This window comes from Monodon monoceros, unplaced genomic scaffold (assembly GCF_005190385.1).
Source record: "Monodon monoceros isolate NGI ecotype Baffin Bay Population unplaced genomic scaffold, NGI_Narwhal_1 Super_Scaffold_3, whole genome shotgun sequence".
NCBI lineage: Eukaryota > Metazoa > Chordata > Mammalia > Artiodactyla > Monodontidae > Monodon > Monodon monoceros.
Genome location: NW_021703780.1, coordinates 73,147,717 through 73,164,073, shown reverse-complemented (window position 1 = coordinate 73,164,073; position 16,357 = coordinate 73,147,717). Strand labels below are relative to the sequence as shown.

At 41.3% G+C, this 16,357-nt stretch overlaps 1 protein-coding gene across 19 annotated transcripts in view; it reads left to right on the top strand.

Moving 5' to 3' along the window:
* FHIT (fragile histidine triad diadenosine triphosphatase) overlaps positions 1-16,357 on the top strand; it is a 1,443,555-nt gene that overhangs the window by 1,292,585 nt on the left and 134,613 nt on the right. The window contains exon 9 of one of the 19 annotated variants that reach the window (XM_029242166.1): positions 3,258-3,348. The exons of the other annotated variants lie outside the window; for them this stretch is intronic. Within the exon in view, the coding sequence (XP_029097999.1) occupies positions 3,258-3,293 (36 nt within the window). The 3' untranslated portion in view covers positions 3,294-3,348. Of the gene's footprint in view, positions 1-3,257; positions 3,349-16,357 lie in introns of those variants that run through there. 19 annotated transcript variants of the gene reach the window in all.

Below are 16,357 nucleotides of genomic sequence, written 5' to 3'. Positions count from 1 at the left end.
GGTTCCTTCTTTCCTCTGAGCCCTGTGAGCTGAGATGTTCAGGTGAAAGTGGCTCTAGGCTTATGAGAACGAATGAGCAGAAGCTAAGGGGATGTGAGAATGGGAGGGGGGGTGTCTTTTTTTGTTTTTTTGCTAAATGACCACTTTGGGGAAGAGAGGGTTTCCATACTATGATATATAATGGGAGTGTGGAGTGCTTTGCTTCAGTTGCTGTCTTCCTGTAGTAGGAAATGTTACATGTAACCATAGAGCTATAGGATGCGGGCATTCAGAGGTAGAAAAAGCTGCCTTAGAACTTCCATATTAGAGTTTGCCCAGTAGAAAGTTCCCCCGCAAGTGTATCTTTTTGCTTTCATCCCACAACCCTCCTGTCCTTGCCAGTAAGAATGCCTTGCACTGCCTTCTCTTAGGGTCCGAGTTCTGAAAATTTCAAGGAAAACTAGCCGATGTCCTCTTGGCTGAGACCTGCCTCTGCTGGTTTTACCCATCCTGAATGTGCGTGAGTTCTTAAAAGCCACCACAGGGGACCTGGCACATGCTTGTAATTCCCAGTAGAAAGCTGGTTCCTTTTGGAAAATGAAAGCAGAGCTCAGGTCCTTCTTACATGCCTTAAGGCTTCCATGGAGGAAAGTCAAAGAAAAACTCACCTGTTGGTAACACAGGCATATGTTTTTATACGTCAGGGACTGGAAAAAAGCAGCATTCAAATAGCAAAGTTTTGCAAGGAAGATGCACTTAGGATGTGAAACTGGATCTCGGAAAGTGTAGAATCAGACAGAGCACTCTACTCCACTAAAGCAGATCCAATAGGCTGCAGCTGTTGGTGTTCTCCTTCTATTACAGATGCTGGAAAGAGCTTGGAGTGGAGCAAATAAAATCAGACAGGTCAATAGTTTAAAAGAAAAAAAAATACAGCATCTTGTTCTTTTCTAGAAGCACTTTGGGTCTCTGTTCCTGAGGGCGTTTTTCTTCATGACGTCGCCACATCCTTCAGCCCCTCTTGGGTAGAGGAGACATGCGGCAGGCTCCCTGTGCCAGTGGGCGCCTTCTGTTTCTTAGGCAATATTCATGTAGTTGAAGCTGAGCCTCAGCCATGATGGAGCTCTGGCTTTCAGCAGCTGAGCCCAAAGCTCGTCCTGTTTCTTCTTCTCAACTTTGACAGTAAATGCACTTCTGGTCCTTCTAAATGACTCTAATTGGTATGTTTTCTTAGGGGACATGAGGATGACAAGAGAAAGAAGGGTTTAAAAAAAATCCGTACTTGGAAACACTGAAAAAAATTAGCAAGTCTATTTTAGCATCCCATTTTTGTTGTTTTGTTTTTGGTGAATTTTTTTTTTTTTTTTTTTACTGTTTCCTGAATATAAAACCATAGGCAGTAGTTGACTTAGGATTTCTCCTCTCCTTGAAATTAAATGAATTACAGTTCTAAACTATTTTGAATACAGTCAAACGCTGAACAGAATCTTTTAATAATATTTCAGCACATACAAAGTACATATTGTCCCAAAGATTTCACATTCGTGGCCTTTCAGTTCAGTCCAGTAGCTGCTTCTCCACAGTCTGCTGGAGCTGCAAGGTGTTGACCTCTCCCGTTCTTCCCTGCCCACTAATGGTGAATTTACCTACCATCCCCCAACCAGACCCCCCTGTCAACCCCCAAAATAAGAGAAAGAGATTTTAGGTCTGTCACCATCTGTTTGGGGAAGTAGCTGGTATAGTTGATACCACGGCCATATTAGCATATTAGGTAACTTTAGAGATGTAAAAGGACTTCACTGAACTTTAATAATGACCCAATAAACCTGCTAGCCTGTAGTTTCTAACCTTAATAAAGTTGTCCCTAGGAAAGTTGAATGATCACCTTTTGCTAAGTATATTTATTTTATTTGTATCCAGTGGCATGCTGGTAAATGTTTAACAGCCATCTCTTCAGGGAAAGTAAATATGTATGTGAATGTCTATATCCCAAACTCCATCCGTACGTATAAGTTTATCACAGATTTTACTGATGTAAGATATGTGCAGCACACATTTTGATTCTCACAGGCTGCTTTTGTTGATGTTGGCTGAACTCTCGTGTCTGTAGTCAACCTCTGGCTCTGATTCAGCCGTGATTTGAGACATTCAGATGAGGTTTGATGCTGGGTTACTATCCAGTTCAGCAAAGTTGCTAATGTCATTGACAAACAAGTGTGCTTTGGACATGAATGTTGGGTGGTATTTAGTTTACATTAACACCTAAGACAGAAGTCGAACCATGAAGATAGATGCGGCAACCTTACTCATACATTAATAACAGGAGTGACTTTTTGCTGAATGAGATAGATTTAGGATACTGGAAGAATATTTGCTCAGTTTATGCTATTCACAATGTAACAGCCAGAGACACAACATGCTTTTAGTTTAATCTGCACTACTAACATTTTATCTATCACTTCCTCAAGGCTGGATAACCAACAGAGCAATAAATCAATAAGTTTTGCTACTTCCACCCAATCACCATGGCTGATTTCAAACTACAAATTTGACATTACTGCACAAAGTTGAAAAGAGTTATGGAGTAGCACACTATCTTATAGTATTTCCATGTAGACATAAAGAACCTAAGAGCATAGATAATGGTAAAATGTAGTGAAATAATTAAGAAGTGAAAAATTTCAATTATTATCTTTGTTTTATTATTTATTTAGTTGTAAGCTATAAAATTTGAATTTTTAATGGTTTTTTAAACAACCAGCTTGCCAAATTTCTGAAAATTCTACAAACATCTCTTATAAGTCGGTACAAACCATCTCCAGCACATCACTGTATCCTACTTAGGTGAATCACGAAATAAGCAAGAGACTCAGAAAGTTTGGGAAGAATGGAGGTTTGCTGACCTAGTAAAAATGCTCCCAAGAAGATAATTTCCACTGAAAACTTTATCATCTTCCTCTTCTCAGAAGTACATTCGTGGCCAAAGTCAATTAAGTTTTGCCTTTCATGATCTTGGGAAACTTTAGATCAGCTCTAGACTTGCGTTTTCAACGTTGAGGATGATGCCTGTTTCTTTAGCGACGTCACACAACCAGGACTAATATCGGAAAGGAGGACCAAAGAGCCAAGGTGTCAGGCATTTCTATGAAGCCACTGTTTGTGACAGCATCTGCCTCCCTCTTCACCGTGCGTTTCAGTTTTCTAGACATTCTTCCCCATAATCTGAAGTTGTTTGAAGCTCCTAACCTCTCTGCACTTCCACCCTCTCTCCTTCACAGTGTTCTGCAGAAACAGTCTGCTTTGTGGGAAGATGAAAATTATCTCTCTCCTTGATTGACATAACATCACCAAGGGGAGACTAGACCCCATTGCCAAGTCTGGAGTTCTCCACTAGGTACCAGCTGAGAAATTTCTAAAAGCTCAGTTACTGGCTGCTCTGCTTGTTAGTAAAAATAATGTGCTATAATAATCCCTCCTCCTAATAATTTGCTTTCTTCCCTTGAATAGTAATACTTCTTTTTCTTTATCTACCCAACTGAATATATGAGTGAAGACTTTTCAACAGATGATTCCCCCAGAATACTTCATGAAGTATGTTAACTGTATAATTCCAAACACGTTAAAGTTTACGTGTTTTAAATGTTTTGCCTTCCATACCTCAGTGTTCTTTATTGAATGCAGACGTTTTAAAGGACTCCTACGTTGATCATGTCTGTACTTGAAAGTGTTCAATGTTTAATTTGAACATTAGGCAGGATAAATACCTCACATTTGAGACTGGTTGAAAATTTAAATATATATATATTATTTTAGTTAAAATGAAAGTAGGAAATAAAAGTCCTTAATGCCAATAATTTCAAAGCACCTAATGTTAAATTCTTTCCTGTATCCCATATGGCTATAGTTTAGTAACTGAAAGTTTGCCTCATCTAATTTGTTGGGAGAAAAAATGGATACATTATTATCTATTCAGAAATTATACAGCAACAGGTTTGTCTTATTTCAATTTGCATTTAATTAATAAAAATTGCATTGTTATATGTTAAAGCAAATATCCTTAGCTTTAGAATGTAACCAAGCAAATATCTTTTAAACTCTAACACACTGTCCTTATGCTTTAGCTGAATTTTTTAAAACTTAATTTTATTTTACTTGTTTTTATTTGAAGAAGAAATGGCTATCTGGAAGGGAAGAGAGGGTGATATGCAATATTTAAAGAACTGGATTTTCACCCTGGAGTGAGTGGTTCATAGTTTGACTTTGGGAGGTTCATCAACCTCTGGAAGTTACACATGAACATGTATATGTAGGTGCATTTGCCTCAGGGGTCCATCGTTTTAATCAGAATCTGGCAGCAGGCTTAGGTGATTGAAAGCTTAAGAACTACTGCCATATAGGGATAGTGGGACCCACATTCTTCCCATGCCCCCCACCTCTCTGAAATGATTTTTATTAATGAGCTATTATCTACATCTCATTCATTTATGTCTCTTAAAAAAATTTTTTGGGCCCCAAGTTCAAATCAGTGAAAGGATAAATAAGCAGATATGTGAAAAGAGAATTCCCCAAATTGGGCCAATGTAGCAGAAATAATAGGTATGGTCAACAGCTTGCAGTGGGTTGGAACCTGGTTTCTTCAGAAGCAGGTATCTCTGTAGCCAGGTGTCTTACTATCATTGTATCCCTGCTACTTGGCCCATCAGAAGGATCCAGTTGCACGATTGTGGAGTGGACGGAGAGATAAACTGTTGAGTAGTGGGAGCCAAAGGTAGAGTGTCACTGCCTGTGACAAACGTTTGTGCATCAAACGTGTGTTGCTTTTAGAGAACAGACTCATCAATCCATTTTTTTTTCTTTCACCTTTAAGTGCTGTTGAGATGTCCACGTGAACAATGGCATTGCTATTCCAGGTGCTCTCAAATTGGAAGTGATTGATTGCATTTATTGGCACTCCTTAAAGGGATTTAAAAACCGGTACCCATTTTCTCCATTTGGTCTCAGAATATAGAAATAGAAAGAACACAGCATTGTATTGGCTAGTGGTAAAAATAAAGACCAGTAATGAAGAAGACGGCTCATTGATCTAATCATGAATTAATATATTCATATTAAATATGTCAGAATTACCTCTGTTCTTGCAGTTATAAGAACAACAGCTAATGATCTTTGCTATCTTCCTATGTGCCTGTTACGATCTGAAGATCTTTACATGGGTGATCTCAGTTAGTCTTTACAACACTATCATTAGTAGGCATCACTCTTCTCCCCATTTTACAAGGAACCTGAGCCAAGCAGAAATTGAGGACTTGCACAGGGTTACATGTCTACTAAGCTCTGGCACCAAGATTCAAAAGCAGGCAGTCTCATCTCCCAGAGCTCAAGATACGGGCTGTGCCTAATCCCTCTGTATGGCAGCCAATGTGCTAGAAGCTTAGAAATGTCAGTAGTCCAGACAGACATGGTTCCCGCTGCCACGGAAGGAGGGGCCGTGAGAGAAACCAAAGGGGCTGGGAGTCGAGATTGCTTTGAAACAAATGGACACGGAAGAACCCTCGGAGGGGATTTAAACTGAAGGAAGGGGAGGAGCCAGGGAAGAGACAGATCCCTACAGAGAGAAGAGCAAACGCAAAGGCCCTGGGAAGGAAGGAACTTGGAGTGTTTCTAGAAACAACAGAAGCCAGAGTGGCCAAAGTGTAATGAACAAAAGGGGAAAGAGTTAGACTAACTGTGTCCACGTGAGAGTGTCTCACTCTTAAAACCTAAAAGGATGTGGCTGTGAGGCAGCTCTTTGGCAGCTTGAAGCTGTATTTCTTTGTCTATGTGACCTGGTGTCATGATCTTCTTGTAGAACTTTCCTTTGTTGTGGTTAATTTCCCACTTCCTCTTGTTTCCACGTGGACGTCTCCTTCTCTTCTCTGTTGATGTCTTTGGCCGCAAAGAGTCTTAAAGAACATGAAAGTACTGGAGGAAGTTCCGTTAAGCCAAGAACTGAGCCAGAGTCATTATTAGTGTCATACGAGGAACCTTCCACTCGTTGGGTATTTATGAACCTAGCAATTGCTATGATTATCCCATTCCCTCCAGTGTCTAATATAATGATTGTATCTGGTCTTTGTTATTAACTTTAGTTTCCATTTATTTGACCCTACAGAATGTTAACTCATTTGTGTTTTGTTTGTTGTCGTGTGTTTTTTTCCAGGCAGTTCGGTTTTGTCCTAGCATGCATCACACAGTTAAGATTTCATATCTTTGCTTCATCTACCCCGTTATGGCAACGGCAGTTGGTTACGGCTTTCTTTAGACCATTATCAATTGTCTTCTACCTTGCAGGTAGTACTGTTAGGATGAATCTGTCATATCCCAGAGATCTTATATAGCTTGTTATTTCCAGGTGATTTATTACTCTCACGGTGGAAATGTTGTTAGTGAACAGTAGGGAAGCAGTGGCTGTATTGAGGAATATCAGTGTATCCTTATGTCCTGGCTTGCAGTGACAGTCAGAGATCCATCTCACTGACAGTTACCTTGTTAACATTTTGATCAGATGGCAAATTTGTCATTTTTCATGGTAACAAGTATAAGTTTGCACAAGAACCATAGATAGATGGGGAAGATAGTTTTCCTGTGTGATATAATCAGTAATCTTTGGGAGGAGTGAAATAATTACTCTGTGAAAAGCTCATCCACTGGAAAATGTGTTTGTTGTAGAAAGCTCGAATTTTTCTTCATTTGAAGCAAACGTGCTCTCTCTCTCTCTCTCTCTTTTTCCCCTTTGCTGACGGTTTGATTAACACACCAAGACTCTGTGAAATATTGAGACAGAACAAAAGGGTTTACAGTCAGAATGGTTTGGTTTAATCACAGCGTAAGATGCGAACAAGGTGGGTAAAAATAACTGCATGCAGGGTTCTCAGATATAGAGCATTGGCAGCCGTGGGCATGGGGTTTTGAGTTTGCCCTCCTTCTGCACTTGAAGCTTGCTCCAAAACCCTCTCTCATTAGCATCGATATCACATCATGTATGTTCCTCTCTGAACTCCTGTCAGAAACCATGCGGTCAACCATCCTGATGCCTCACTTGCGTGTGATCGCACAGTTGATGTTGTTTTGTATTGTTTTTCTCCTATGTTCTCCCAGGCTGTGCTCCTGAAGCTGTGAAATCTTTAAATTCGTAGCACTTTTGAAAGCTCTGCAGTCTGTCTGCTGCTTAGAGGGTGAACATGTTTGAGAAAGAATTTCACTTTTGGAGGCAGCGTTTTTTACACTGCTTGAGAGTCAGAAACGGGCTTCTGACTTTCCTATGAAGATGGCAGTTCTGGGTACAATGGACAGCTGTCAGAGCTAGTAAGAATCTCTGACAAACAGGTTTTATTGAAACTCAGGTAAGAATAGCGTAAGTAGGCCTGGGAAGCCCCTTGAAGCAGGAAGATGGGGCTCTGGTTGTCAAATGAGTTTCTCCTCTGAACTGTCAAAACACACACATACACACAGACACACACACACACAGACACGTGCCTGGAAGTCTAAAGGAGAGTCGGTTTACGAATGTTTCTGTCAGGTAGCCATGGCCTATGGAAAAATTATATTATGTTTTTATAATTGCAGTGAAATGCAACCTCAGAGAGGAAAATATGCCAAGTGCAGTCAATCATTATTTTCATTATAATATTTTTTAAAAGGTAGAAAATGCTCATAGCTGCATTTACATAACATATGATCCAGGCGTTCGAATCACGGTACAACCATTAACCTAAAATATAGCTTCTTATTCCTTAATAGTTTTGCCTGTATGCACACGTTCCAATGAAGAGCTGAAAGTAAGCCATTAAGGTGAAAACCATGTTTTTGACCATCCAGCTTTATCTTTTCACACTTTGGCCAGGTCTGCCTGAGGGTGTTTACATTTGGGTCTCCTCTGCATGGTTACCAAACTCACCGGGGGGAGGGGGACTTGCATTCCACTTGCCTGAATGTACCAATTTGAATTTGTCATTCTGATGACTAGTATTCTTATCGAAAATATACAGAGAGATGTAGGAAATCAGATAGGAATCTCTCATTTTCTTGAAAGGAGATCCTGTGAGATTCCTTATAGCCAGTATTATCTGGATTCCTCTCAATTTTCTGTCTTTCAGCCTTTACGTTTCTCTTTACTGTCTTATGATCGTAACCGAAGCCCCTATTCTGCATGTCTAAATGAGGTCAACATCTTAGGTGAATTCCTCTCCTGTTTTATTTCTGAAATTCCCCAGGGCTTGTTTACGTGTCATACAAGTCTATCTCTGAGGTCACTTGTCACTTCAGGCTATGGGTCACTGCTCTGGGCCTCCCTTATCATCGCCTCTTGCTGCTTACAAGCTTGTCTTCATGTTCTTGAGGCTCTTCCCAAGGCTACTTCATCCCCTCTGTACTCATCAACCTCCTCTTAGTTCTCCAAAGGCACAGACAACATTAGACTGTCATTTCCAACAAGACTTTTTTTTGATGACTCGAGGAATACACGAAGGAATTACAATTCTGAATCAATTAGGCAAAATGTTTTTGGCTGCACGTTATAGAATTCCTCATTCAAAAAATTCAACCAGTAAGTTCAAAGGTAGGATATTCCATGGCTTTATCTCATTGGCACAAGCATCATCGTCAGGAATATAATTTCTTCCCTTCTTTCTACTCTGCATTCTCTCAGTGTTGGCTTCTTTCTCAAGGCTGCGAGCTTCATGGTCACAGGACACCTGCAGTGGTGTAGACGTCCCATCCAGAGCCGGTGGCAGCTGGAGAAGGGTGGTACCCATCTCTTCCTATGTGTCACTTTCGATAGACAAGGAGCTCTTTCACAGGTGTCTCTTGCTGGCTGAGTATGTCACTAGGCAGAATCATATCATCTGCCTATTTCCATGAATGGTTTAGACCAATTCAGCTGAGGGTGGGCTTAGCTTCCCAAGAAGAAGGTGGACAGGTGGAAAAGGGTAGCTTCTCTTAGCAAGGTAAATAGGGGGAATGGAGAGTGGGGAGACAGCCAGTAGTATCTGCCGCTAATGCAGGAAGGTAAACCTTAAAGCTGCACGTCAGATATTGCTGCTCTTAACGCTTAATGGGATGCGGACTCCCTACGGGTCATCTCCTCCTTCACCTCCAGCTTGTTACCATGATTCGGGGCCCATTACCCCCAAAGATAGGAATGCACTCCACCTCTCTTCACTCTTGAAGTCTGTTTTTCTGCTCCAGGGTGACTGACAGTAGAACATTTGTTTCCTTTGAGGGAAGCACCATCCCGATGGCCATAGTAGGGCAGGGGCTGCTGCTTCCCCACTCCCACTCTGTCCTGGTGGTGAAAGCAGGTAATCAACTACTTATCCCAAATTCTTAGTTATTCAGTTTTAAATAACATCTCTTATTAGGCATCAAAAAAATCCATGCTAGATGATTTCAAGCCTGTACAATGCACATTACCATTGAGGAAAAAATATAATCTCTTCGAGATCACAGTTCTTTGTTTAGATATCCAATGCATCTATTTTGGTATTTTTTTATTACTTTCAGAGTTGCGGTAAAATACACCTACCATAAAGTGTATCATCGTAACTATTTTAAGTGTACAGTACAGTGGCATTAAATACATTCACATTGTCATGCAACCATCACCACCATCTGTCCACAGAACTCTTTTCATCTTCCCAAACTGAAACTCTTTACCCATGAAACTCTCATATCACCTCCCCCAGTCCCCTGGCAACTTTTTGTCTCTTGAGTTTCACTACTCTTGATACCTCATGTGAGTGGAATCATACAGCATACGTGTTTTTGAGACATTTTATGGAGCATAATATTCTCAGGTTTATCCGTGTTGTATCATGTGTCAGAATTTGCTACCTCTTATGGCCGAATAATATTCCATTGCATGTATATAATGCATTTTGTTTATCCAATCATCTGTTGATAGACACTGGGTTACTTTTACCCCTTGGCTTTTACAAATACTACTGCTATGCTCATGGATGTACACATTATCTTGTGTTGTTTTGATAATAGTGATCCTAATTGGGTGTAAGGTGATAGCTCATCATGGGGTTTTTTTTGGTTTTTCTCTCATCATGGTTTTGATTTGCAGTTCTCTTACGATTAGTGATGTTGAGCATCTTTTCATGTACAATTTATATTTTTAAATAAGGTTCTTAACATCAGAGTCTGAAGCATCTGTGTTCAGAATACTTGGCTGACTGAGGAATTCCCCAATTTTTCTCTCAAAGGGAGGCATATGCCTTCTATTTACAGGACCAGAAGTGGTTTTCTAAAATGATCCCTTCCAGAGAAAGGATACATCTGCCCCAATGTCAAATCCAGATACCTTTCTAGAACAAAGACATTGTGTAAGACCCCTCCTGCCTTCAAAACAAAATATTTTTTTTTCTAGCCATACCAATTTTACAATCCAGACTTCACCTCCAGGAAGCAATTTCTAGAATGGTTAAAATAACAGCTTGTCCTCATAACACCAAAGCCACAATTCACATAGCTCACACCCCACACAGATTAAAGGAATAGCTACAAAGAACAGTAAATACTGTGGGGGAGATCCCAGGCCTAATGCATATAAATGTCGGTGAAGTGATCCTCAAAATGATCCCAGAGTATCTGCATCTTTCTTCTTGTCCTAATTCGGTAGCTCCTCCTTCCCCACGTGGCATACTGTATCAGTACTCACATTCCATGCTTGCAATGTGGGTCTTTCTGAATGAGGGAGCCTTTTAGAACAGTGCTTGTTCTTAATGTTTCATGGAGAGCCAAAGACACATCACTCAGTGGTTCCTTTATAACCTGAGGGAAGATTAAGCATATGAGGTAACTCTAATTTTATCTACCAGGGAATCCTCATTGGGTAGGCCTACGTGTGTTTGAATGACCGCCGTCTTGTTTCTGTTTCTCTACACTGGAATAGAGAACTGCAATTTGAATTCTTGAACTAAAGCATTTTTCACAAAGCAGAGGAGTTGTTTCTGATGCAGAGGGCATATGTGCTTGGGAAAAACTCTGATATCTTACGAAATTATATGACCCCTGGCTGACATATGGATGCCACTCAAATCTATATGACTGTGACCCATGGATGCCTTATGATCCATATCATGGGCCATCTTTCCATAATAGAGTACTTCCAAAACTAGTCCCCTTCGTGTTGTCAAAGCATAGTTAAGTCTCTGGTAATTCAAGGTTAACCCAAAATAACTGTCTCTAAAACACATTTTTAGTTGCACAGAAAGGCACATTTTTCTTCCCTGAAAACTGAGAGTAAGCAAAACCATCTGGATGTTCCTAATACTGCAGAAATATAAATAGTTATTTTAAAGGCTTCTCCTTCACTGCCCTGGAGGGATTACAAATTGTGGGACATTTTTACTATTCCCTGAACAAAGATAACAGATCCAGAAAGAGCCCAGCATGAGACAAGTGTCTTGATGACTCCAGAGAGAGTGCCTTTCCCTTGCCTACCCAAATGATGATGAAAAGGTAAGCCAGAGCAATGTCCTCTCTGGGAGATGGAAACTCTTAAAAAGTAGACAGTGAGGAGTAGTTAAGGAGAAACAGTTGACGCCTCTGGCAGTCACCTCAGAGGTCAAGGAGAATGTAGATTGCTTTCCCAGAGGCCTTGGTGACAGTGACAGAGGAAAGGAAATGTCCTAAATCATAGTCTGAATTACTGTTCCCTGGCAACAAGTCTGAGGCGCTGCAGACTTGGCTGTCAGCATGGGAACAAAGCACTGCTCTCCTCGGGACCAGAGACAAATAAGAAGGGGTAGACTAATGCCCCTCCTGTATCCAGAGGATGTGACTGGTATGGGCCATGCTATCAAGGGATGATCAGAGTCACAGAAAGAGAGAAGCGCTTGCTAACATAGGAGATGCTTCTAGAAACTCTTGGTTCTCTTTTTCATTTTGTTATCCTGGCTTGTTTGGTTTTGATTTTGAAAAATGGGACCTGTCTTATGGGGATTTAGAGAATGATTGAAGGTGCCGATTAGCAGCTGACAAACAGAGCAGAGTGCTAGAAAGAATGGAATAGGAGCCCATAGAAGGGCTTCCGTCTCTAAACAGGGGAACCAGCAGGGGTGGAGTAAGTGCAGGGAGAAGAGGCCCTGTCTGACCTGTTCTCCCTGCATCCCCAGGGCCTCGCAGGGTGCCCGGCACAGGCATGGATGGAATAGCTTTCTCCTGATTAACTGAAAAGCAAACACCTGAGCAAGCAAGCTGATTCAAACTCCTGGCCTCCCTCCTCTCTTCCCCGAACCCACCCCACCCAGACCCCTTCAATCTGCGGGGAAATAACTTTTTGAGGCATTTCTATGGGATATACAACTTTTTGAGAAAAGCTGTAAACATTTATGTGACTCTGTGGTGAAAGGCAGGGATGGTTTACAATCTTCCCATTTTCCTGCAGAAAGGTTGTGGCACTTTTACCTCCCAGACCCGCATATATGAAGGATGAAGAAAGCTTCAGGAGACAGAAGTAGGGAGATAATATAATGTCTTCAAAGCTGGGACAGTTTTCAAAGTGAAGGAGGGGGCTAGTAATAATTTCCCTGGGACAGTAGGTGTAAACCGGGCCTCACCCTAGACCAGTGGTTCTCAACTGGGTGATTTTGTGTCTCCACCCTCCCACCTCCTACACCCCTATTTGCCACTCCCAGCTCCCCAGGGACTTTTGACATTGTCTGAAGGCATCTGTGGTTGCCACAGCTGGGCTAGGGAGGTATGCCGCTAGCCTCAGTGGGTGGAGGCTAGGGATGCTGCTCAACGTTTTACCATGAAGAGGACCTCTCCCCGCCAAAGAGCATCGTTACCCGGAGCCCCGCCTAGGGTTGAGTCAGCCTTGTAACTGTGTTATCGACGATGCAATTCTTTAACACCAAGGCATTCTTAGGTAGTTTAAATTGACTGATCTTGCGGTGTTTTAATCTGTATTACATCTCTCTCAAAGACTCGTCTTCTCATCATCAATTCACCACCTTCCCACTCTGCCCCACCCCCACCCCCAGAGGGCATAAATTCATACCTCATGCTAATTTCTGCAGAAGCAACTTTTCTTCATTTCGTTCTTTTTGTCCCCTGAAAATGATTCTACTTTGTTCTGTTTAACTCCCTCATGTCCTAGGATTGTAGGGGATAACAATGGCTTTTCAAAGCAAGTGTTTTGCTTACAGTCCTGATTCATGATGAGCACTTTGCTTGATGATGTCTACAGAACGGTAGTAGGCTTCCTTCCGTGTAAATTCAATAGGATCATCTAATATGGACAGAGGTGGAAGTGATGGAATAAACCTGTTTCATCAGGAAGTATGTCTTTTTGTTTTCTAGGATCCTCACATTATAGTTTCAGTTTTCCTGAAGAAACAACTATACAGTTAAAAACAATGCTTACTTAGTTTAAAAACATTCTGTAGTTTTAAACAATGTTTTATAATTATGTTAAGGATGATTCCAATACCCATGGCTTTGAAACATTCTTTCATCGTCTTGTATTTTACTTTTATTATATGTTAATGCTAAGATGAAAATGAGCTGAAATTTATTAATATTTACTGAGTTGAAGATAAGTTGAAAGCAAAAGTTGCAAGCCAGCTCTGGGTTATCACCAGGGGCTTGATCCTCGCAGGGCAGGAGAACCTGGGCTCTCTAGTAGATCTTTCTCCCCTACTGCCAGCCTTAACCCAAGTCTGATGTGGTTTGAGGCTGGCAGAGAGAAGTGGTCTCAGCGCAAACTAGTCCCTGCCTCTAGAGCCATGGCTCCTGGTGTGAAGCAGAGGCTGAAGGAGAATGTTCTGAAGTTTTGTGGGATCTTGAATCATATTTTATAAACACAGAGAAGAAGCACCCTTTCTCCTTCCCCTAAATGGGAAGACTTGGCAGCACTACTGCAGACAGGCCTGGCTACTGAAATCTAGTGGAAGTTCTGTTAACTGGGGTCCGGAAACCCACAGAATGTCCTAAATGCAAAAAAAAAGAAAATCTCTTTCCACTTCATTCTAATAAATTCTTTTTTTGTAACATCTTTATTGGAGTATAATTGCTTTACAGTGGTATGTTAGATTCACTTTGTTATAAAGCATTCCAATAAATTCTTATTTCCCGTTTATCAGGAGAGACATTGTGCTGAATATCACTGAGTCACAGGGAGGATTATGCTTCCTGGCAAAGCCTACAGTCAGCTTGGGAAAATGTTAGTCCAGGGCCCCAATGGTAAAATAAGGTTCAGTTAGATGAGTTGACAGATTCAGATCAGGTGCAAAGCGAGTTGAAAACCGTAAGGAATGACATGGCCTTTGTGGCTCAGAAAAGGCTTTTCATTGCTATGTTGCCCATCAGGAGTGGGTTTTTAGATTACCTTGAAGGACAGAAAGAATTTTGGTGAGGTAAGGAAGCTGGCAGGGCTGGGGAGCAGGAAGCTGGGAAATTCCAAAAAAAAGGTAGCAATGTAGAATAAAATATAATTAAAGGTACAGAAACAGTTATTTTGATGGTATGTCCAGAATGAGAAGGAACTCAATTTGCACTAGAGCAATGGTTCCCAGTGGGATGACTTTGCCCCCAAGGGACATTTGCAATGTCTGGAAATATTCTGATTGTCACTTCTGGGAGAGAGTGCTACTGGCATCTAGTAGGTAGAGCCTAGAGATGCTGCTAAATATCCTGCAATGCGCAAGACAGCCACCCACAGTTATCTGGCCCAAAATGTCAATAGTGCCAAGGTTGGAAACCCTTGGGCACAGGCTGGATAGGAGAGTTAGGTGACCAGCGTGAAGCAGTTAGACTGGGGCTATGCTGTTGAGTGCTAGGATGAGCTGTTGGTAGTAATTGGCCGCTGAAGACTAGCGAGCAGGGAGGTGTTTCGTTAGAAGATGCTTTGTTCCCTGCTTCATCTCCACTACCCAGCCTGATGTCGGGCCTATAGTGAAGGATCAGTGAATATGCTATCTATTTATCTATCCATCAGTCCAACAAATGTTAGCTGAGTGCCCACCGTGTGCCAGGCAAAGTTGAATGGGAGGGTGGGCTTTACAGAAGTGAATTGGGTACCGGTTTAAAGGATGGATTGGAATGGGTAGTTAATGGAGTTGAGGAAACAAGTGAGGGGTCTGAGAGAGGCAATGAGTGCTTAAACAAGGACATGTTCAGAGGATGGAAAGGAGAGAGGAGAGATTTCATCAAAAATGCATGTCTAAACCAGCTGTAGGATTCAACACTTGACTCATATCAGGGCATGAAAGTGTTCAGGACAACTTCTAGATTCTGAGTCTAAGAAAGGGGCTGGTAATATGAAAATAAGATCTCCTTTGGTGGGAAAACTGACATGTTTAACTGTACCTGCTGAGTTCAATGTGCCTGCTAGGTTAGGTGGAGTCACCCAACAGGCAGCTGGGAATGTGGATCTGAAGCCTAGGAACCACAGGCCAGTGGAAGCCTCCTGCAGAATTCACTTCTACCTCTGAGCTAAGGCTCTGAAGGTTATCATATCATCCTCACAACAGCTAGAGGATATGGGATGATCTGCTGAGCCCAGAATTTGTTGTCTTCTTGAAAACATCTGGAATTCTGCAGGTTTTTTGTGGGGTTTTATTTATTTATTTATTTTTGCTATTTATCTATTCTAGATATGACTCTTGCTGTGTGACCTAGTGGAAAACTTTGCTTTCAGCCCTAAAATTCTTCTGTTAATAAAAGACATTCTTCTTTCCCCAAAGGACTATTCCTCTGGAATGTCAAAGTTACATTTAGGCAGTGAATTTTCACCTTCACTTTTTCTCGTTCTCAAGTAAACATGGGTACCTGGCATTTTTTTAAGTAATACTGGCTTTGACATTGAGTCACCAGGAGTAAAAGCCAATCCCCTCATCTGTTTCCCTACTCTCCTCATAAGCCTCCATGTGTTGCTTCTTCTTCTTTAAGGTAATTTGTTTCCTCCTCTAACTGTCTGAGCCCAGGTTACATTTTACCTGCTAAATATGAGGTTGTGTTTGAGTATTATGGATCCCAAAATGAAGCCAAGGTTCCTAACCTTCTTCATGGCCATTTTTTCCTCTCTGCTGAGCCCTTGGGAGACCGCCATGGGGAAAGTATGTAAATGATGGCTTAAATGGCTCCTTTCTGCTAAGCACCATTTCTGTAATTGACTAATATAACAGGAGGGCTTCGTCTGAGATAACTCTAAACTTTGAGAAACTATGTACCACCTTGTCTTTCATCTAGTAACTTTAGATGAAAGGGTAAAAAAAAAAGAATGCACTTTAAGGAGGGGTGAGACAATGACTAGTACATGAAAATGCAGGCATTCAGCATTGAACTTACCTTGATGAAGGGTATTGTTTTTTTCTTTAATGTGGTATGT